Here is a 24050-nt window from a genome sequence, read left to right as displayed (position 1 = left end):
TGTTGTTGGCTGTTTCACGTTGCTTTTTTCCTCCAAAGTTCCATATAACTAATGCAATACGTAAATGGTTCCCAATTTCCCTTATTGAGTGAAAAAAAGGCCAAGAGGGAGCCTGTCTATGGCTTCAGGGAAAGGCTACGGGGAAGAGTCCAGCTGGTTCTGCTCTGCTCCCAGTCTCGAGAAAATGGCTATCATTCCTTTTCTATGTCTTCTCACCGTCAGATAAGGGACATGCTAAAAGGTCACCTTCAGGTGGTAAAAGCTCAAGGTCAAGACGAGAGTGTGAACCCGGAAGAGAGCTGTCAGGCTGTCACTCATTCTGCCCTTCACTAGGCTTTAGGTTTCAGGAGCAAACACAAAACCCTGTACCTCCACAGGGTCAAGCCAGCTCACCAGAGCAACAGGCCACAGTGGGGTTCACTTGTTGAGGAGGGTCCTCTCAGGAGTCTGGGAAGAGAGTGGCAGTTCCCTGAGGACCTACAGCTTCGAGAAACAGGCCATCTCCATCTCTACCGATCAGTCGCACAGCCAGAGCCTTACAGCTTCCAAAGCACTTTCACAAGCAATATTTCCTTTCACAAAAATGTGAATGTGAAGAATACAGGGAAATCATTACTTCCATCTTATAAGTGAGAAAAACAAAACTCGGAAAGAATAGTTGGCTTTTGTCAGTTCTAAAAACTAGTAAGAACTGGAGCCTGGGCTTCTATTTGGACCTTCAGCTCCTTGTTCTAAAGTGGTCACAAAATAGAGTCTCCAGGTAGGGCAGCCACTGAAGGTGCGGGATTTAAGTGAAAGTTAGTCACACAGTCGTGTCCGACTCTTTGCAATCCCATGAACTGAGCCCATCAGGCTCCTCCATCTATGGAATTCTCCAAGCAAGAGTACTGGAGTGGGTTGTCATCAGTTCAGTTCAGTTCAGTTCAGTTCAGTTCAGTGACTCAGTCGTGTCCGACTCTTTGCGACTCCATGAATCACAGCACACCAGGCCTCCCTGTCCATCACCAACACCTGGAGTTCACTCAGACTCACGTCCATAGAGTCAGTGATGCCATCCAGCCATCTCATCCTCTGTCATCCCCTTCTCCTCCTGTCCCCAATCTCTCCCAGCATCAAAGTCTTTTCCAATGAGTCAACTCTTCGCAAGAGGTGGCCAAAGTACTGGCGTTTCAGCTTTAGCATCATTCCTTCCAAAGAAATCCCAGGGTTGATCTCCTTCAGAATGGACTGGTTGGATCTGCTTGCAGTCCAAGGGACTCTCAAGAGTCTTCTCCAACACTACAGTTCAAAAGCATCAATTCTTCGGTGATCTGCCTTCTTCACAGTCCAATTCTCACATCCATACTGGAAAAACCATAGCCTTGACTAGATGGACCTTAGTCAGCAAAGTAATGTCTCTGCTTTTGAATATACTATCTAGGTTGGTCATAACTTTTCTTCCAAGGAGTAAGCGTCTTTTAATTTCATGGCTGCAGTCATTATCTGCGGTGATTTTGGAGCCCCCCAAAATAAACCCTGACACTGTTTCCACTGTTTCTCCATCTATTTCCCATGAAGTGAGGGGACCAGATGCCATGATCTTCATTTTCTGAATGTTGAACTTTAAGCCAACTTTTTCACTCTCCTCTTTCACTTTCATCAAGAGGCTTTTTAGTTCCTCTTCACTTTCTGCCATAAGGGTGGTGTCATCTGCATGTCTGAGGTTATTGATATTTCTCCCGGCAATCTTGATTCCAGCTTATGTTTCTTCCAGTCCAGCGTTTCTCATGATGTACTCTGCATAGAAGTTAAATAAGCAGGGTGACAATATACAGCCTTGACATACTCCTTTTCCTATTTGGAACCAGTCTGTTGTTCCATGTCCAGTTCTAACTGTTGCTTCCTGACCTGCATAGAGCCCTGCAATATGGGTAGTCTAAACAGCAGCAATCCAGAGGATGATTTAAAGATAAGCATCAGTAATGACTCAACTATCAGTGAGAGTCAATAATTATTAAATGATGCTCTGATTGGGGAAAGAAGAATGTTCCTTTTCTATTATATATAAAATAAGACTGCTCTTTGTGGATTCAAGAACGCAAACTCTGAAACATTAGGCTGTCCCTTTAAGCAACCTTGTTTTTGTCTTAATCCATTACGGATTTGTCATCCATGAATTATATAAACTTTTATGAGGACTGATTTATAGTTTTGGCCTGCACTGTCAATTGGGCAAATGAAATCCAGGGGTTCATTATCCTCCACAAAACGCAGCATTTTCCTTCAGTTTTTATACTTTTATTTAAGATGTGCAGGACACTGTGTCTATTTATTTCAGATCAGAGATGTGTTTGAGGCCTTGATGAACAGTTTTGTGTTCACCTCAAACATATATTCCTTCTGGCTTTATAGATTTTGATCCTTTTCCTGGGCTGATGTCTTTGCAGAAAAGAATCATAATCCATTTAGTCTTTTCTTCCATCTTCCAAGATCATTCTAGTTGTTACTCTCTGGATGTTCTCCAGCTCAATTATGCCTCTTTTGCTCTTTGTTGACTAAAACTGCATATAATCGTCCAGGTATAGATAAATCATAGCTTGCACATGCCACAGCTACGATCTCTGTTGGAGGACTGCCAACACTTTGATAGCCTCTTCGGGATGCAGTACTATACTAGGTGGCAGCTGACAAGGACACTGGGCCTGGTAGACACTCCTGTGGTTTAGTGCCAGCCCTCAACCCTCATCCTCCCAAAAGACTAGAGTTACCTGCAAACTCAGAGATTTTTCTTAGCATTTCTTCTTCCAGGTTACTGGTAAAGATAAGACAAATCAAATATCGATAAAAAGTTCCTGTTTGTTTATACATGCAAATCTCTCTCTCCTCCGTTAAAGTAAAAGTGAATTAATTCAGTTCAACACATGTTTCTAAGTGCAAAATACCAAGTCACTAAGGGAACATGATTCTCATAAATAACCAGGAAACTAAAGATATTTCATTAGCATGATAAAGAATATCTATCTTCAATGAAATGTCAACTAAAATTATACTTACTAATAAAACATTTGTAGCATTATCATTAAAATTTCAAACAATACAAAAGATGTTTTTATAACCACTATTCATTGATTTGACAAATATTGAGTGCTACTATGTGTCAGGAATTTGCTGACAAAGGTCTGTCTAGTCAAAGCTATGGTTTTTCCAGTAGTCATGTACGGATATGGGAATTGGACCATAAAGAAGGCTGAGCATGGAAAAACTGAATCTTTCAAACTGCGGAGCTGGAGAAGACTCTTGAGAGTCCTTTGGACTGCAAGGAGATCAAACCAGTCAATCCTAAAGGAAATCAATCCTGAGTATTCATTGGAAGGACTGTCGCTGAAGCTGAAGCCCTAATAATTTGGCCACCTGATGCAAAGAGCCAATTCACTGGAAAAGACTCTGGTGCTGGGAAAGATTGAGGGCAGGAGGAGGAGGGGAAGACAGAAGATGAGATGGTTGGATGGCATCAGTGACTCGATGGACACGAGTTTGAGGAGACAGTGAAGGACAGGGAAGCCTGGTGTGCTGCAGTCCATGGGTCACAAAGAGTCGGACATGACTGAGCGACTGAAAAACAATACCAAAATATGCCAGGTACATGTTATAAATGTGGATGACATGGTGATAATAATACCCAGTGCCCCACTATGGACTTTATATTATTTAATATTATCCTGGATAATGTTATAAAACCTGAAACAGAATTAGAAAGGAAGAGATAAAATGAATATTGTTCCTCTGTTAGGTGAATCTCTATTAAGAAAAAGAATGGGAAAAGTATTATTATTTAAAAAATAAAATATAAATAATAAAATAATAATAATAGCTCAGATATGTGAGTATATATAATGCACAAAATCAATAATTGTTCAGTATTACACAGTTAAGGTAAAATACAGTGAAAAAAATATTCCATTCAAAATAATAGCCAAAAAAGTAAAATATCTTGAAATAATCTTTTGTAAGAAATGCAAAAGCTTTTTATGAAACTGAGGAATGTTATAATTAAGAACATTCAGAGAAGAATAAATAGCACCAACAAAGTTCTTGCCCATTAAAAATATGAGAACAATGAGGAGGAAGCAATAGAAAAGTTGGAAGTCCCAGCTGAGAAACTCTTCCAGATCACAGAGCAAAAACACAAAGAAAATAAAAATAAAAAGAACAAAGATAAGAAATGTAACCAATTAGTCCTGCAGGTTCAACAGCCAAATGAGAGGAGATCCAGAAAAGACAGAATGCAGAGGAAAAATCACCAGTGAAAACAAGTCAAGCAAAGATCCCAGAACGGAATCAGTTTCCTGATCAAAATGTCCACCGAGTACCTGAAAAGTGACACATACTAGGCACAAAATCATAAAATTTTAGAATACTAGGAATAAGAAGCTTCCATACAGACAGATGAGATTTCCATATGAAGGGCGAAGAGTAAGTCTTCTCAACAGAAACACCAGAAGCTAGAATAAGGTGGGAAAGGACCATTAGCATTCAGGGGGGAAATGACTTTGATGCTCCCAGTCCCCTTGCAGCTGAGCAGTTCTGGCCAACTGACTACTCACAGAAATAACATGAGTCATTTCCAGGATGAAGGCATGAGAAGTCTTCACATATTCCCAGCTCCTCTCTCCTCTGCCAGAGTGACATGAAGGTCCAAGCTGAGATAGTATGAGCTGGTTGGATGGCCATAAGATGGAATGAGCTCCTGAAATGAGCTTCCCTGAGAACCAGTGGACCCACTGGTCTCACTAAGGCTCTTATATATAAGCAAGATATAAACTTATGTGTGTACCAACTGGATTTGCATCACCCTAGCCTATCCTGGTTAATACAGATTCCCAATCAGGAATTTCATTCCGTCAAACAATAATCAAGGATAGAATAAAGACCATTTTCAGAAATGCAATATTTCAGAAAATTTCCATCCCATGCACCTTTTCTCAGTAGGCTGAGGAAAGAAAGATACACATGGAAAGCAGAATAATGTCCCCTGCCTCCACTAGGGATGTCCAAGTCCTAACCTCCAGAATCTGTGAATATGCTTTGTTATCACACACACACACACAGAAAGAGAACTTTTGACGGGAGGAAGATTATCCTAGGTTAATCAAGCGGACCCAGTTTAATCACGAGGGTCCCCATGAGTGGAAGAGGAAGGGAGGAGAGACAGATCTCCGAGATCTGAAGATGCTATAATGCTGGCTTTGAAGATGGAGAGAGGAGCCATGAGCCAAAGAATGCAGGCAGTCTCTAGAAGCTGGAAAAGGCAAGGAAATGGATTCTCTTCCAGAAGAGCCGTGCCAGCTCCTTGGTTTTAGCTCAGTGAGACTCATTTCAGACTTCCGACTTCCAGAAATATAAGGTAATACATTGAAGCCACTAAGATTGTAGTTAAGTTGTCATAGCAGCAAGGGGAAACTAACACAGCATAGGATGCAGGAAACGGGAGCGAACAGAAGAGAGTGAAGGAACTCCCAAGGCATATCCAAGTAAGAGGCTGAACGTAGCCAGCCCAGTGGGAACAGGTGAGTAGGCCCAGGAGAGCCTTCCGCAACGCGACAGGGACAAAAGTCTAACATGTCTGGAGACACTGAGAGGACATTTATACAACTGGAGAGGAGTTTGAGGATACATTGGGGATCATAGGAAAGCATGAAAATGAATGTACAAAACAAGACAATTACTTGTTATAAAGAAAACACAAAGATGGACAGTAATGGAAACCTTATCATAATATCTTAGTGGCCGTTTTATTATTTCCTAGTGTGAGTGTCAGTGATTTAGCCCAAATAAAATACACCCAGTTAAGAGGACAAGGATGAGAAGGGTGTTGTGTGGTGGTGGCGGGTGGGCTCTGGTGAAAGAGCTCAATCCTTCTGTTCACAGGAGGATGTCAGTGGACAACGCCTAAAGCCAGGGAAAAGCAAGAAGTAACCTAAGCAAATTATTCAGAAATATGAAAACTAGCACTAAAGACTCAAAGCAGTTTAAAGTACTTGTTCTCAAGAGCAGAAAATAATGGGGAAGGGTGTAGTCAGGGTTCACTTTTTCACAATAAGCTAACAAGGCATTTGGTGCTTCAAACTCTGCATTATGTATGTACATAAAGTCACAAGGACTGGCAAACTGTTGGCAACAAAAGGTACATAAGACTTTAATATTCTTAATATAACATAAAGACTGGACAGAACTGTGAAAAACTCTTCATTACGGTTTGCCTGTAAGTGGTGGCACTATGGGTGATTGTTTTCCTGCTACTCTATAACTTTCTGTACTTCCCAAATCACAACAAAATAGGAGCACGTATAATTTTTAAAACAACAACAACAACAAAAAACTGATCAGATGGTCAAGGAGGAAATAAAACAAACAAGCAGAAAGAATTAGGTAACTATATTGGGAACTGTTAAGATGATTAAGTTACTATAACTTTGAAAACCCTGAGGCCAGTTGTTAACCCTGCCAAAGAATGGTGGCATGGGTTTTCCTAATTTACTAAAGCAATTTCTAGATTAAATATGCTTTCCAACAACAATGCAGTTTTAAAATTTCATGCTTCATGTAAAGCCCTTCATTTTTGTTAAAGGCAGCCCAAACCCAACAGCATGTTAAGTCTATGATCATAACTGGTTATGCTTTGGATAAAGTTTGGAGAACATCTTATCAGTGATAACTAGCCCTTGGGCCTTGGAGAGTGGGGTGGGGCAGATGCTAAAAGAACAATTACATAAATCACATATTTTTAAACCCATGGTTTTACAAAAAAAAAATAACTAAAAAAAAGTGGAAGATGTATTTAATAGTGCTAAACATTTGTTGAAGAAGAAATGGATTCATTATGTTCTTCTTGGGAAAGACAGAATACACTATATGCTCGTAAAACTGACAAATTTAGAAGCACTGTCTCTGAACTTGTATACAGATCTTTGTGGAAGGTTGAAATCCCAAGAGGCCACTAGCTGTGCCAAAACTTCCACATTGATGGTTGAGAGCTGGGATGAGCCCAAAGGAAGAGCAAAGCCAGAATACAGGTGACTTCAGGATAAGATTATGTAAGGCTGATTTTTTTAACCTTCTAAGCTATTGATTACTCATCTCAAACCAAATACCAAAGCATAAAGTTCTTTATAGCACACACTGAGCTCAGACACCCAGACTTATTCAAAAATATTCAAGTCATTAATTTTCCTATCGTTTGCAGCGATCAACGAAATGAGAGGGTGGAAGGGACACCTTCAAGGTCATGCTCATCAGAGTGAAACTGATTCCTAACTCCCTGCCTCATTCTGTCCTGCTAGTTCTCTCTTTCTCTAAACCTAATATATTTATCATGAATCATTAAACACAAACCTATTACCCAGTGCAATTGGTTCTTCCATAAAATGAAAAGCAGCTTTGCTTTTGTCATTTTTTAAAAGGACATTGGGTAAAGTCAGGTGTGAACACAGAGAACGATATGGGCTTTAGGAAAAGTTAAATGGCCAGGGGATGGTGGAAGGCCTTGCTTGGAGTGCTGAATGAGCCCAGGGAATAAACGAAGGGATAACAACAGGACCTGAAATTTTTTCAAGTCAGGATACGGCATCTGGTATGCCAACTGACATTTAATTAACTGCTTTCAAAAATCCAAATAAAACAGGGTTGGGGGTTGGGAGCGAGGCTTACTCTTACCTTACAGCAAAGTGAGCTACCAGAATTTTGAAAGGCTGTATAAAGGAAAGACTGATAGTATTAAGGACCCAGTACTGGCAGCTTTCCTGTGTCTGGCATCATGCTGAGTGCTTTGCATTTGTCACATTTAAACCTCACAGTTCAAAGAGGTGGTATATATACACAGTGGAGTATTACTCAGCCATTAAAAAGAATACATTTGAATCAGTTCTAATGAGGTGGATGAAACTAGAGCCGATTATACAGAGTGAGTAAGCCAGAAAGAAAAACACCAATACAGTATACTAAAGCATATATATGGAATTTAGAAAGGTGGTAACGATAATCCTGTATGCGAGACAGCAAAAGAGACACAGATGTATAGAACAATCTTTTCGACTCTGTGGGAGAGGGAAAGGGTGGGATGATTTGGAAGAATGGCGTTGAAACATGTATAATATCATATAAGAAACGAATCGCCAGTCTAGGTTTGATGCAGGATACAGGATGCTTGGGGCTGGTGCATTGGGATGACCCAGAGGGATGGTATGGGGAGGGAGGTGGGAAGGGGGTTCAGGATTGGGAACACATGTACACCGGTGGCGGATTCATGTTGATGTATGGCAAAACCAATACAATATTGTAAAGTTAAAAAAATAATAATAAATAAATAAATAAAACAAAGAGGTGGATATATTACAACTATTTTCTTTTAGAAATAGAAAATGGAAGTTTAAAGAGGTAAAGTACTTCTTGTAGGGTAACTGGTTACATAGCCAGAATTTGAACTGAGGTCCGATGGCAAAATCCATGTTCCTCCTCCTAGTCACCAAGAGTGAATACGAAAGTCAGAATGAGGACTGGTAAGTTGAAATAGTAATGTGTTTTGAACATATGAGGTGGGTACATTGGGTATATTGGGCACAGATGTATTATTTGTCTCTCTAATATTTTGTGTTTGTTTGGAATATTTCATTATATAAGAATGACTCTCTAGATACTTCATTGTTCTTGCCTTAGATAATAATAAAAAGATATAAGCTTCTGGGAGAATGCCTTTTTTTTTCCTGACAGAAATCCAGATAATGTGGGTCTTTGATCACATCTGACACTACAGCAGGCTGAAATGGGGGCCTTCTTCTCAAGAGCCAAAGCTTCAGAAACTGTGGGTACGGAAGCAGGCATTCAAGTCAGGCCCAGCACACAGCTATTTTGTGCCAGAGAGGTGTGTGCCTCTTGCAGACTTCACAGACAGAGGAAAACAAGGTGGATGGCCACACCTACATCCTAAAAAAACAGTTTTGAGGTTTTAGAGGAAAGAAACAAGACATTGCTTTTCCTCTTGAATCTCAGCTCTACTCTTTCAAGTAAAAATTGATTGTGACCAAACGTACATGAAAATCAAGGTTAGCAATCCTGCCCTCAGGGAAAAGGGGCGTTTTGAATGCAGAAACCCTCTCTAAGTTTATGGATGCTTGGCCAAGACACCTGCAAGTAACTGTATTCTCAGTATCTTTCGGAAGTCGCTCACCTACTATGATTACTAAATATGTGGGTTTTCCTTCATAGGATCCAAGCAAGGAATGAAAAACATAATTTCTTCACTAGAGAATATTAAAACATCTTTCAGCAAATATATCTCTAATTTTAAAGGAGATATTGAAAGGGCAAAACTGGATTGTTGCTGATGTCCTTTTCAGAGAAAAATATAAAATGTATAAAAAGTATAAAATGATTTTTGAGTATTAAAAAACACAATTTGAACAATAGATTAAAATTTCAAATGAAAGAAATTGTGAATAATATTGGGGATAATAAAATAGCAAAAGACAGAAGAATTATAAAGAAAAAGAAATTACCAAGAAAAGTAAAGCTGGATAGTTAGGGAAAAAGTGAATGTTGAAAAAAATTGGAAAGTGTACTTAAATTATCCCAATGATAGATTTCTAAGGATAGTTTCAATGCTTATTAACTCAAACCAAATAATGCCTAACAGGGTATATAATACAATGCTATCCTGGTAATTGAAGGTATAAAACTCAGTCCATTTGAATTACTTTCTAGGACTGCCATAACGGAGTATCACAAATTGGGTAGCTTAATGCAAAAGAAGTTCATTATCTCACAGTTCAGGAGGCCAGAAGTTGGAAATCAAGGTGTCAGTAGGGCTAACTTCTTTTTGAGGGCTCAGAGGGGAGTGTGTTCCATGTCTCTCTCCTGGATTCTGGTGGTTGCTAGCAATCCTTGGTGTTACTTGTCTCCAATCTTTGCCTCCATCATCACATGGCCTTCTTCCTGTTGGTCTCTGTCTCTATGTCCAAATTTCCTTCTTCTCATAAGGACATCAGGCATATGCGATTTGTTGCTGTTCATTCGCTCAGTCATGTCCAACTCTTTGCAACCCCATGGACCCCAGCCCACCAGGCTTCCTGTCCTTCACTATCTCCTGGAGTTTGCTCAAACACATGTCCATTAAGTCAATGATGTCATCCCCAACCATCTCATCTTCTGTCACCCCCTTCTCCTGCCCTCAATTTTTCCCAGCATTAGGGTCTTTTCCAATGAGTCAGCTCTTCACATCAGGTGGCCAAAGGACTGGAGTTTCAGCTTCAGCATCAGTCCCTCCAATGAATATTCAGGGTTGATTTCCTTTAGGATTGACTGGTTTGATCTTCTTGTTGTTCAAGAGTCTTCTCCAGTACCACAGTTCAAAAGTACCAGTTCTTTTGGCTCTCAGCTTTCTTTACGGTCCAACTTTCATATCCATACATGACTACTGGAAAAACCATAACTTTAGCTATATGGGCCTTTGTCAGCAAAGTGATGTCTCAGCATTTAAATACACTGTCTAGGTTTGTCATAGCTTTTAGGGTCCAGTACGACCTCATCGTAATGTTATGACATCTGCAAAGAGACTATTTCCAAAGAAGACTGAATTCCCATATTCCTGTGGTTTGGACTACACCATGTCTTTTGAGGGACACAGGTCAATTCAGAACTGAATTTGTCACTCTTCACTCTTTTCCTCCTAGATAACTTTTTTCTACGATACAATTATGTCAAAGTGGTCTCCATCTCCTTGGTTGTCATTTTTTCACTCCTTCCCGTTAAAGCCAAGCTCCTCAAAGCAGTTCATAACTCAGTTTTCCACACACCACTCCTCAAATCCCAGTAGCGAGGCCCATTCCCCCTCACCTTGTCTGTACCAGATTCTTTGACTTGGTTTGTTCTTCCTACTCCATTTTCAGGGCTCCCACTTGAAGGGAAGGTCAGGCAGAACCTCCTGGATTTATCCTTATCATAGCACCTAGGCCCCTACTTAATGTATTTGATTGGGTCTGTGCACTAGCCTGTCTTTCCCACTAGAGTCTAAACTCGTTGAGGGCAGGGACTGTGCCTTCTGCAGCCTTATGGCCTCAGCACCTAGCAGAGTCCAACACAAATCTGGTGCACAGTACACGCCTGAATGAATGAATGGGTGTCTGCACAGGATCATTTAGACTAACGAATACATCCACCACAGAACCGTGTGCTATCATAGTCTTCAGTTCCTTGAAATCTTAAGACACAACTAGATTATAGTAGTGAAGTCGCTCAGTCATGTCCGACTCTTTGCGACCCCATGGACTGTGGCCTGTCAGGCTCCTCCATCCATGGGATTTTCTAGGCAAGAATACTGGAGTGGGTTGCCATTTCCTTCTCCAGGAGATCTTCCCAACCCAGGGATTAAAGCCAGGTCTCCTGCACTGTAAGCAGACACTTTACTGTCTGAGCCACCAGGGAAGTCCTTATAATATGGCAAGGGATTATCTTCAGTTTTTGTCATGTCTCCCAGATTCCCAGCACAAAGTAGTCACTCATTAATTAATTGATACTAAAGGGAAACCCTGATGCTGGGAAATATTGAAGGCAGGAGGTGAAGGGGATGACAGAAGACGAGATGGTTGGATGGCATCACTGACTGAATGGACATGAGTTTGTACAAACTCCAGAAGATAGTGAAGGACAGGGAAGCCTGGCGTGCTGCAGCCCATGAGGTCACAAAGAGTCAGACATGACTGCATAACTGAACAAAAATAAAGGGGAAATTAGGGCTTCCTGGGTGGCATTAGTGGTAAAGAATCCACCTGCCAATGCAGGAGATGCAAGAGATGTGGGTTTGATCCCTGGATCGGGAAGATCCCCCAGAGTAGGAAGTGGCAACCCCCTCCAGTATTTTTGCCTGGAAGATTCTATGGACAGAGGAGCCTGGTGAGGTATAGTCCATAGGGTCACAAAGAGTTGGACATGACTGAGTGACTGAGCACACAAAGGGAAATTAGCTTCTGGGGGCGGGGGTGGGTAAGAAGAACTAACCTTCATTGAGCAATTGTTCATTGCCAGATATGGCACCCCACTCCATGGACAGAGGAGCCTGGGGGGCTGTGCTAAGAGTCAGACATGACTGAGCGACTTCACTTTCACTTTTCACTTTCCTGCATTGGAGAAGGAAAAGGCAACCCACTCCAGTGTTCTTGCCTGGAGAATCCCAGGGATGGGGAGCCTGGTGGGCTGCCGTCTGTGGGGTCGCACAGAGTCGGACACGACTGAAGCGACTTAGTAGTAGTAGTAGTAGATACTGCTAAGTGCATATAAATGTCACCTCAATTAATACTACCACTTCTCACTTATTTGGAGATTTTACAGCATAACAAATTGTAAACCCTTTTCTAATGAAGCCATTTAAAAATAGAATCTCAAATACTAAATTAGGTAACATATTACTTTACACACAAAAATAACATATATGCATTATATGTCAGAATACTTTTGTATACAAATGCAGGTGTCAGTAATCTATCTTAAGTCTCAATAAACATCAGGATTCCCTGGAATCAGTTTTAGTGTTTTAGGTTTGGGGATTTTTTTTTTTTTTTGAGCAGTTCTAACTACTTGTATGGATTAATATTTCTTGATTTTAATTCTTTCTTAGAGATGTTCCAAAGAAAATATACTTTTTCTTAAAAAAATAAAGAGAATAAAACTCACCCTACCTTGCAGTTATCATATAATAGGTCCATATAATGTAATTATAATTAGATAATAATAATATATAGTATGTAATATAATGTAATTACCATATAATAGGATCTGCTAGCCTCTTTTAAAAATTTAAGACCCATTATGGAGTCTCAAATGATTTCTCTCCTTATATCTTGAAACATTTTGCTAGTTCATCATCCTAAAACAATTACCAACCAATTATGCATCAATTATTCCCAAGTATGCTTTAAAAAGACTAAAGTAATAGAAAAAAAAGAAGATGATGGAATAGCTTAGAACTACACTGCTGTTCAGTGATGAATGAAATATTTTATTCTGTGTTGTTCACTACAGTAGTACTAGCTGCACATGGCTACAAAGAATGTGATATGTGACTAAGGCAACTGAAGAAATGAATGTTTATTGTTTGAATTTTAATTAATTTAAATAGCTATATGAACCTAAGGGCTCCTGTACTGAACACTGCAGGCTTAGAACGATTCATTAAAGAAAATAACTTGTCGCTACCGCATCTCTCTCCATATTTTATTTTGCTGCCTAAAGCATTGCATCATCTTTACGAAAGGTTTAGCAGAAGACTGGAAACACCATCTTTGTGGTTTGTTTTTAATATTCTTTGAACAGAGTGGAGAATTCGGAATGTTTCCTTCTCACCTCTGATGACAAAGAGAAGGGAATCGATGGTTGGAGAGGTTTCCCAGGCATTAAAAAAATCAGAAAAGAATGCTCAGAGTCAGAGCTCAGCACTCAAGACCTTGAAGATGCTGATGAAATTCAATTGATCATGAAAGTGAAACCTCAGACCACGAGTCTTCAGATAATGATATCCTACATTAATTCTTTCAAGCTAAAATGTCTATGAGGGAACAACATATTTCTAAGGACAAAAAGAAAATATGGTATTCCCATGCACTTGGTCGTCAAGGGTACAAACTTCATCAAACAATACTTGGGCTTTCCTGGTGGCTCGGGGGGTAAAGAATCTGCCTGCAATGCAGGAGGCCCAGGTTCGACCCCTGGGTCAGGAAGATCCCCTGGAGAAAGGAATGGCAACCCACTCTACTATTCTTGCCTGGAGAATTCCATGGACAGAAGAGCCTGGTGGGCTACAGCCCATGGGGTTGCAAAGAGTCAGACATGACTGAGCAACTAACACACACAAACGATATTTTGCAATAAGAACCTAGATCATCCTGAGGGGAGTTTCAGGGAGAATGAATACAAGTGTACATATGGCTGAGTCCCTTTGCTACTCACCTGAAATTACTACAACATCGTTAATCAACTATTGCTATTGCTAAGTCACTTCAGTTGTGTCCGACTCTGTGCAACCCCATAGACGGCAGCCCACCAGGCTCCCCCATCCCTGGGATTCTCCAGGCAAGAACACTGGAGTGGGTTGCCATTTCCTTCTCCAATGAATGAAAGTGAAAGGTGAAAGTGAAGTCACTTAGTCATGTCTGACTTAGCGACCCCATGGACTGCAACCTACCAGGCTCCTCCATCCATGGGATTTTCCAGGCAAGAGTACTGGAGTGAGGTGCCATTGTACCCCAGTACAAAATAAAAGACTTAAAAAAAAAACCTAGACCATCTCATTTTGCTAAATGAACATGGGACAGTCTTTTTTCACCTTTTATAATGTCTGTATATAAACATTTACTCTATATACAGTATGTAAATGAGCAAATGCTGATGGTGGGTATGTATACAATGGTGATTGGAAGGAAAAAGAAGAAAAATACTCACTGGATTGATATTTTTAAAAGTTCCATTGGACCCAATAGTAAATGATGATGACTATTTTTCTGGTATACTGAGAATTAAAGCTTGTTTATTGTATTAGCTAAAATGCCAGAGAACTTATATATAATAAAAGGGTAAACCTCCAAAAATAAGGTCAAAAATTACTGTCTTTATATTAAATTAGTCATCTTGGAATGGTTAAAAGTGAACCCTGGAGCTACAGACACAGTCCTGGGCTGGAGTCACAAGTCCAATACTTAGTGTATCCCTCTGGCAAGTTTTTCAGCCTCCCTAAGATCCAATTCCCTCATCTGCAAAATAAGGATTAAATAACTACTTCTTCTTCAGAGCTTTTTAAAGATTTTTTTTCTAATGTGGACTATTTAAGTCTTTTCTTGAATTTGTTACAATATTGGTTCTGTTTTATGCTTTGGTTTTGTGGCCACAAGGCACGTGGAATCTTAGCTCCCAATCAGGGATTGAACCCACAACCCCTGCATTGGAAAGTGAAGCCTTAACCACTGAACCACCAGGGAAGTCCCCTCTATAGATTTCTTTCTAATGTTTTATTTATTTATTTATTCTTGGTTGCACTGAGTCTCTTCGCTGTAAGGTTTTTTCTAGCTGTGGCAAGTGGGTGCTACTCTCTAGGTGCCGTATGCGGGCTCCTCATTGCCGTGGCTTCTCCTGTTGCAGAGCATGGCTCTAGGACACACAGGCCATGGTAGTTGTGGCACGTGGGCTCAGGAGTTGTGGTTCTGGGCTCGAGAGCTCAGGACCAGTAGTTGCGGCACCCAGGCTTAGCTGCTCCGTAGCATATGGGATCTTTCCAACCCAGGGATCAAACCTGCATCTTCTGCATTGGCAGGTGGATTCCTTACCATGGAGCCACCAGGGAAGCCTCTAAGTTTTATAGAGACTAAACTTCCATGCAAAGTGCACAGCAGAGTGCTTGGCACATAAGAAATGATAGACATCAGTGATGGATAGAGATTTTATTTTTCCTGAGTTGCTTAGATCAGCTCTCCTGATCTATTTGATTTGGGAAGCCGATGTATGTGAAATAATATCTGTGTGCTTTTTGCTACCTCCAGAATTCATCACTGCCAATGCCAGCAGCTCACAACACCTTTGGCGGAGTTGGTGGGGTAGAGGTGGTGGCATTCCCCCAGCCCCACCCAATTTTTAGACTGAGCAAGCATCACTTCAATGAACTCAAATTTATACAAAAAATAAGGAAATGAGTTTAAAAACTCCTAAAAATCTCACCATCCGGACTAAACATCTTTATTCTCCCAGGCTTCTCTCTGTGTACACACAGACGTATGCATACAGGTTTTAAGACGTGGGATCACACTACACTGTTGTGTCACACCTGTTTTTGTACTCAAAAGTATCTTTCTAGTTCATTCAACAGAAACCTCCCTGTTCAGTCTCAGTAGGGCTCTAACCTTCAACCACTAAATTCTGTGTACACACAAAGCGGTCGTAAAAAGCAGTCGACAAAAGAAAACATTAACATCTGCCTTTGAATAATGACTTAGATCAAAAACTGGGAGGTTAAAGTGGATTTGAAAAACAAGTAAAAGTCAGAGGCATTTGGTTCTTTTCTATGAAAAAACTGGAGAGAATGAAGCCCTGGGCCCTGGATGAGCCATGTGGCACACACCCCAATTCCTAAATGGTAATTACTTGTGGAATGCGAGACTTGTGGAACTGAACTTGCAATAAAATGAGAACTCGCCTGTAAACCTCAGTCCATTTTCAGGGTTTCAAAGTCCTACTTTATCTAGATCACAGCTCTTTTAGTCTTGGCATCAAAAAGTTATTTCTGAGTGCTAAACAAATATGAAAACTGTGGATCTGGACTCAGTCGTGCTTCCTACTGCCAGACTGGGGGTTCACTCCGGAGGCCACACGTGTGTGAGTCCTTATTCCCTGATACCACTGTGTCCCTGAATACACCAGTGGTCTGCAGACTTAAATTACCTAGGCCTCACCTCGGGGGACACTCAAGGGACCCTTATCTGAAACTCTGACCTCATCACTTCTGGGGTTCATTTCCACATTGCCAGAGGTAATAAGCATGGATGAAAAGATGTTAATGTACCAATATTATTTTTACTCATTTTTATTTTTTCGGCTACTGCTTAGAAAGTGAAGAGGGTTTTTGCTACTCCACTCCTAGATAATGAAAATACAATTATAGTGAAAGAATCTGTATATAATCACTGCTATATTACCTATAATCTCTGCTGGCTGAAAGAGATCGTACTCACAATTTTAAAACTTGAGTGGAGTTTGTAAGACTGGATTTATTCTGAAAATGACCTAAAATGGTCTGATATGACCTGTGCATCATGGTTAAGTCTTAGTTGGGAGTGACAGAAGAGAGAGGGGTGAAGATTAGTAGGAAGTGGAGAATGCAGAGCCAAGGAAAGCGCTATGGGATCAAGGGGCGAGAGCCCAGCAAATATAGAATCCGGGCACCACCAGACTAGCAAAGAAGTAGGCAAGATGGCCAACTTGGTAAGAGCAAGGCCCCTAGACAGGCTAAAGGAATAGTTCCAGGTGAGTCACCAAGGACTGAGCTCCAGAAGGTAAGTTTATGGGAAGTGGGCCTGGGTCTTCTGACCAAGTAAAATCCTGTTTATCAGACCTGGAACCCAAAGTAACGGCCTGACATGCCCCACATGCTGAGTCACCTAGCCCGTTTCCCTGCAGAACAGAGGGAGTTGGGGGTGGGGAGGGCTCACTTGGCCCAACTTAGGAGAGAAACACAGTTAAGAGGTAAAGGAACCCAGCAGGCTGTCCACACCATCCTTCCCCACTCCCACTTATTTTCCCTCCAGGATAGGTTATTGACCAAGAAAATATGTTTTCACCACAAGAAAGGTTACAATGGTGAGTCATCATTATTAATTAATAGCTTTTATGCAAGAAGCCATGCCACTCTCTCTAGGCTATTGGCAGTAAAAACAAGAGCCGATTTTCTTGATATTCATGGTTTGAGAGCAGTGGATCTCAAATGTGGTCCCCAGATGTGCAGTATTCACCATTGCTCAGGAGCTGGTTAAAGATGCAAATTCTCCCATCCCACCCTGGACCTACTGCATCAGACACTTAAGGGTCTGGGCCTGGAAATCCCTGTTTTAACAAGCCTCCAGGAAATCTTGATGCAAGCTAAAGTTTGAGAATACTGGCCGAGTGGAAAGAACCTGGGATGGGAGCCAGGAGACCTAATTCAGATTCCAGCTCTGGATCCCGCAGTCCAGTTTAGTGAAAATTAATGAACAGTCAGGATGTGCTTCTCCGTGCATCGAGGCTAAACCCAAGGATGTGAGGATACTGAGATGAGCTAGATGCACTCCTTATCCTCAGATGGTGTCTAATCCTCTATATTCCTTTGTTTCTACAGGGTAGGAACTGCCTTGTCATTGTTCTTGTTTTGTTTCATATCTGTATTCCCAGTGCCTGCAGCATCACAGGCATTCAGTACATATGCAGTGGACCAAGTGATACACCATTCACCACTGTGATAAATATCACTGTACCATTCATCAATAATCTTAATGCTATTCCAGTCTAGTTAACACTAGCTACCGTTTATTTAACACTTATCACATGCTAGGGGCTGAGGGCTTGTCATATATCAACTCACTCAATCCTTTTAGATGCCCTTACTGTGGGTCATATTTTTAACCCACTTTGCACATCAAAAAAATTAAAGCTTGACATATCAAGTTATCTGTTCAATGTCATATGCTGATAGCGGTAGAACTCTAGATAGAGTTCTACCAACTCAAGAAATACCTTATTCCAAAGCTGGTGGTCTTAAACATGGTAGAGTTATTCTTTAGATCCCATAAATTCAAAAACCAGTTTTATGGTACATTTCCAGCCTCTAAGGTGAGTGCTTGATTTTCTCACTATGTACTTACAACTGCACTTTGGTGACATCACCTTAAGTGATCGAAGAACATCTATATTTTTCTCCTTTTTCAGTAGATTAATATTTGGTTTTCACTGAGGTTAAGAAAGTAGATAGTTGTGGGGAACTACACTTTGCTGGATAGTTCTGACCCTTACAAATCATGCCAATATTGCTTCTAAGAGCAGAAGTGCTTGTGCCAGCCAGGCCAGGCCAGCCTTGAAAGGACACTGGCGGAGAAGGCTGGCCCCAGGGGACTGAACCCTGAGTGGTGTAGCCCAGGTGAGCCAGGCCAAGGAGGAAGGGGCAGACATGAGTCTGGCCCAAGGCCTGAAGGCATGAGGGGGCTGGGTTGTGGACACCACATCATGGGCCAGCAAGGATACAGACGCACAGGAGGCAGCAACCAGGAGAAGCAGCCAGAAGTCCTAACTCAGCCCTGAGGCTCCCCTGCCTGGGACAGCGACAGCTACTGATGAAATGAACATTGCCTCCTGCTCCCTCAGGGGACACTCAAGGGACCTTTATCTGGAACCCTGGCCTCATCACTTCTGGGATTCATTGCCATCCTGCTAGAAGTAAGAAACATGGGTGAAAAGATGTTAACATATCAACATTATTTTTACCCATTTTTATATTCTTTGCATGCTTCCTTTTTCTACTCACTATTAATCAAAGATGAACTTGACACCCATACCTACTACCTTCTTATGAACAACTCCAGGCCAAGAGGGATGTGGTTGGGGTTGTTGGAGGCTATAGGTACTGAGAGAAGGAAAAGGGGTTTTATAGCATAAGCAAAGATCTTACCTTACTAGGAGGTGGTCCATGGTCATCCAAGTAAGTGGAATTTCCTAGAAAAAAAAAAGAAGAAAAAGTTGATGACTTAATAGTTTTCAACCCCAAATGAATTGAGTGCAAAGTCATGGAAAATAAGTCTTTTAGTTATATTTCTATTCAGACAACAGTACCAAAGGAAAATGGGTAATTAATCTCCAATTTGGTGACATTTTGCTGATACTACCAGGCTTGGTTAATAGCTTCAGCAGCTACAAACATTCTGCCAATCACAGTGTGTATGCACATAGACACGGACCATTATTCCCCACCCAATATCTGCTAGGTTTACTTTAGGCCAGTGGTTCTCCAGCTTCAACACGCATCAGAACTACCTGCAGAGGCTGCTAACACTCGGACTGCCCGATCCCACTCTCAGAGTTCTGATTCAGTGCCCGTGTGCATGCTAAGTTGCTTTAGTCATGTACAACTCTTTGTGACCCTATGGACTGTAGCCTGCCAGACTCCTCTGTCCATGGGATTCTCTAGCTAAGAATACTGGAGTGGGCTGCCATGCCTTCCTCCAGGCGATCTTCCCAACTGAGGGATCAAACCCATGTTTCCTATGTCTCCTGCATTAGCAGGCAGGTTCTTTACCCCTAGCATCACAGTAGCTCTGAGAATCTGCATTGCTACCAAGCTCCCACGTGATGCTATGGGTCCGGAAACCACACTTGGAAAACCACTGCATTGTTTCTCTACTTTGTCTTGATTATCAATTTCCCTTCATCTTCTCAGTCTAGCTTGCTTCCGAAGCTTGATTTGTCTTCGCTAATAGCCACTTAGTGGTATGTATGTGTTTTCAGAGTGTGTGGTTATTGTTTCCTGAGGGATAAAGACTCAGGGGGTTTCTGATAGGAACTAAAGCTTACTGAATTCTTTCTGGGTAGCAAGTACTCTAGTAAGTGTTTTAAAGGTATTCATTCACTTAATTCAAACATCAGAGGTGGGTTAGAATGATCCCCAATTACTGAGAAGAGAACAGAGGCCTGGAGAAACCCAGCAACTTGCTCACAGACCCACAGCTGTTAAGCTGCAGATAGGGAGACTGGTTTTTCCAGAAGGTGCTTGGCACCTGCTCTTCTGAAGAGCCCACCTGGAGTGTTGCTGTCTCCTGCTTTGGCACAGCCTGGGCACCACCAGTGCCACCAGCTGACACCATGTTTGATTGTGTAGGGGAGCCAGTGATGTGGTGAGTTTAGCGGGAAAGTGAAGATGACCAGACTTTCTAACAGAGCAAAATGTAGGAAATATTCAAAATGTCAGGAGACTTACAGAAGACAGTAGATTAGGGAATAAGGTCAATAAAAGGTGCTTTTTTCAGGAGATGGCAAAAGGAACTTAAAAAGTAAGAATAAAAAGGGGGAGCAGAGTTTAATCTAGAGACAGTTCAAGTGGGCAAACATCTAAACGTAATAAATAAGTGCTGTTTGGTTTATAGATTCTTTTTCCCTTTCAGAGGCATTATCTACGTGATGTGTACAATGACTGTAATCTAACTGGCTGTTTGTATAAGAAGGACAGTGGGGTCAAATTTTCATGTATATGACACTCACACACAAACACCTGGAATGTTTGTGATTGGGTTACTTTCAGGAAACTTTGAAAAGTGAACAGGATTCATAATTTGCTAGACCTTAATTATTGTGCAGCACTCCACAGGGAACATACTTGAATAGGAAGTTGATCTCTATATATAGATATATATATATATATGACTTAGGAAAGAAGATGTGTAGAAAAGAATACAGAGAAATGGTTGCCTAAGTCTAGCAACACTCAGAGGAACTCCACCCTAAGTGGTCAAGATGGCCACGGAGAGTCCCGCCTGCTCATTATGTAAACGTGTTTTCCCCAGGAGGAATGTGAGGAATCCCAACACGTTCCAGCATCTTCTCCAGGTGTTCATCCCAGGAATCAAAGGGAGCCCAACCGCTAAACGCTTCTAAAATATGGGAAGTCTCCGTAAAAACCAAAGTGCCCAGGAACTCCTGAAATGAATGATTTCAATGCCTGACTAGTACCTTGGATTCCAGACATGTGTATCCACTGATTCTTTAGCACCTCAGCCTGGATGTCTATGGGCATCTCACATCTCACCGTCCAAACAAAACTCTTTTTATTGATTAGTTAAGTTCATTAGTCATTTGTTTACTTGGCCGGGTCAGGTCTCAGTTGTGGTTCGCAGACTCCCTTGCATCACGTGGGATCTTTTGTTGCAGGGCACGGGCTCTCTAGTAGTGGGGCAGGAGCCCAGTAGTTGCAGCACTCGGGCTTAGATACTCGCCTGCATGTGAGATCTTAGATCTCTGATCAGAGTTCAAACCCACGTCCCTGCATTGCAAGGTGGATTCTTAACCACTGAATCACCAGGGAAGTCCCAACAGAACTCTTTATTTGCTTCTATTATGTCCCCCAAATCGCTATTTCTCCTGTCTTCTATATCAGGCTACACAACACATTCCTTCCAAGACAGGCTTCAAAGCCTTTGTCAGCTTTGATCCATCTCTCTCCCTTCTCCCATCCATACCAACCCATTTGCAAGCCCTGTTGGCTCAGCTTTCAAAATATTACTTCAGTCAGATCACTTCTTACCAACCCCTCTGGGCCACCAGAGAGGGACGAGCCTTCTCTTCAGTGATTGTCAATTTTCTCCCCGACCACGCAGCAACCAGAGGGGTCTTTTAACTTTATTACTCTGGCCATGTTAGCCCTCTGCTTAAAATCTGTTTCTCTAAGAACAAAATAATCAATTCTGTACCATGGTCTCTAATCCTACATGACTCAGGCCCTGTTTCCTGCCACACTTGCCACCAGCACAGCAGCCTTTGCTCTGCTCCAGGATGCAGGATCTGTTGTCAGCTAGGGACCTTTTGAACTGGCTCTTTCCTCTACCAGAAAAAGCTCTTGTCCACCCCCTTTGCTCAGGTCAAATGTCCTTGCTTTGTCAGCTCCTTCTTCTTTCCCTCCCTCCCTCCCTCATCATAAGACATCACTTCTTTCTACATAAAGAAATGACCAGGGCTGACCAGGGCTGGCACTGAACCATGGACCTCATTGTTCCCGCCACCAGCGGCCCCCCGAGCTTCCATCTACACCTATGTTCCTGTGCTTTATTAGAACACAGAGGTTCCAAGGGCCGTGTGTTGTAATAGAGGTATGGAAAAGGAAATGAAAAGCTACACAAATAAAAAACATCTCTTTAGCTGGAGACAGCAAGTTTTTATCCTCTTAGGGTATAAGTGTTATTATTTTTTGGTGTTTAAGGTAGAGCTTTTCATCCTAGGATCTTACACTTTCAGAGCACAAAATAAACGAGGATTCTCAGGATTTTCAAACCTGAAGTTGGAAACTTGTGGGCTGTGGAGATCAAAGGATGAGGGGCTGTAACCAAAACGCGCTTCCCTGAACAGGCTCCCAGGCATCAAAGAGGCTTCTTGCTGCTCTGTCTTAGAAAGGATTCTATGGAGGGTGTCAAGTGGTGGAGAAGGGAGGGCAGACCCCAGCCCTGGAGCCTCTGAGCTTAGAACTCACAATACAAATCAAAAGAAAAGGTGAGCAAGACAGACGAGAGTCTGGGGTCAGGACAGAGGACAAAAGCTTACCAGTCATCCACCTCCACTGCCCTGTGAATGCTTACTGTCGATATCCTAGTCTCCAATCCATGTAATCTTTGGGGTCCTGTAGGGGTGTATCACTTCATTTCTTCCCAGAAACTAACCCACACTTTCAGAGCTCTGATTTCAGCCTCCTTTTTGGCTCTCAAGTCCTTCCTCTGGGGATCAAGGATTACAGTATGTGGTCAAGTTAGGGAAAGAAAGAAAGGTATACACCCTACATGGTTCCACTCCTATTATCAGTCAAACTTTCAGAAGGAACTATCTTCAAACTGCCAAGAAATCGCATACTCAAGCTGGCATGTAGATAAATCTCTTACAGAAAGCCAACCTTGCGGAGTCTGCTCAGGTGGGCAGAGGAAGCAGGGTGGTTCTGACAGGAAGCAGCACTTCAGTCCTCTGAACTCTACTTGCTGGTCTATGTCCATAAAGATGGCTGAGCACGGAGGCATTGACACTTTTGAACTGTGGTGCTGGAGAAGACTCTTGAGAATTCCTTGGACAGTACGGAGATCAAAGCAGTCAATCCTAAAGGAAGTCAACCCTAAATATTCATTGGAAGGACTGATGTTGAAGCTGAAACTCCAATACTCTGGCCACTTGATGTGAAGAGCCAACTCATTGGAAAAACACCCTGATGCTGGGAAAGACTAGAGGTAAAAGGAGAAGGAGGTGGTAGAGGAAGAGATGGTTAGATAGCATCGCTAACTCAACGGACATGAATTTGAGCAAATTCAGGACAAAGTGAAGGACAGGGAAGCCTGGCACGCTGCAGTCCATGGGGTCGCAAAGAGCGGGGCGTGACTTAGCAACTGGACTACAGTCCTGATGCTGGTAGTGGTTTTGTGGCTCTATATGTGGGTTAAAACTGATCTAGCTATATACCAAAACCGCTGACGACAAACTACTGGTGGTTTTAGAAATGCCCTCACTAGAACAAGAGATCTCAGACTTTCGGACCAGCTAAGTGAGAACCCATTCTACATCTCACCCTGCTACCTGGCTTTTCCTGGTGGAGACCTTCCAGCAAGACTGTTGGTATTGTTAATATAAATGAAAGACCACGTGTATTATGTGCAAAGGTGTTAAGTCCAAATACCTGGGAGTTACTAGAACACTTACTAGAACAATGGTATGAAAAACCAGATACAGTGCACCTAGATGAGCAGGTTAAGTCTAAGAATATCTCCAAAAGCGGCATTCCA

At 41.8% G+C, this 24050-nt stretch overlaps 1 protein-coding gene across 2 annotated transcripts in view; it reads right to left on the bottom strand.

Annotated features, from left to right (window-relative positions):
- The window catches only part of UST (uronyl 2-sulfotransferase), a 313065-nt gene that overhangs the window by 161430 nt on the left and 127585 nt on the right, over positions 1-24050 (bottom strand). For both annotated transcript variants that reach the window (XM_040238655.1, XM_040238654.1), the window contains exon 2: positions 19202-19245. In XM_040238655.1, the coding sequence (XP_040094589.1) occupies positions 19202-19245 (44 nt within the window). The remainder of the gene's footprint in view (positions 1-19201; positions 19246-24050) is intronic.

This window comes from Oryx dammah, unplaced genomic scaffold, assembly GCF_014754425.2.
Source record: "Oryx dammah isolate SB20612 unplaced genomic scaffold, SCBI_Odam_1.1 HiC_scaffold_4, whole genome shotgun sequence".
In the NCBI taxonomy this organism is placed as follows: domain Eukaryota; kingdom Metazoa; phylum Chordata; class Mammalia; order Artiodactyla; family Bovidae; genus Oryx; species Oryx dammah.
Note: the sequence above shows the minus strand (reverse complement) of the source record. Positions and strands in the feature narration are given on the sequence as shown.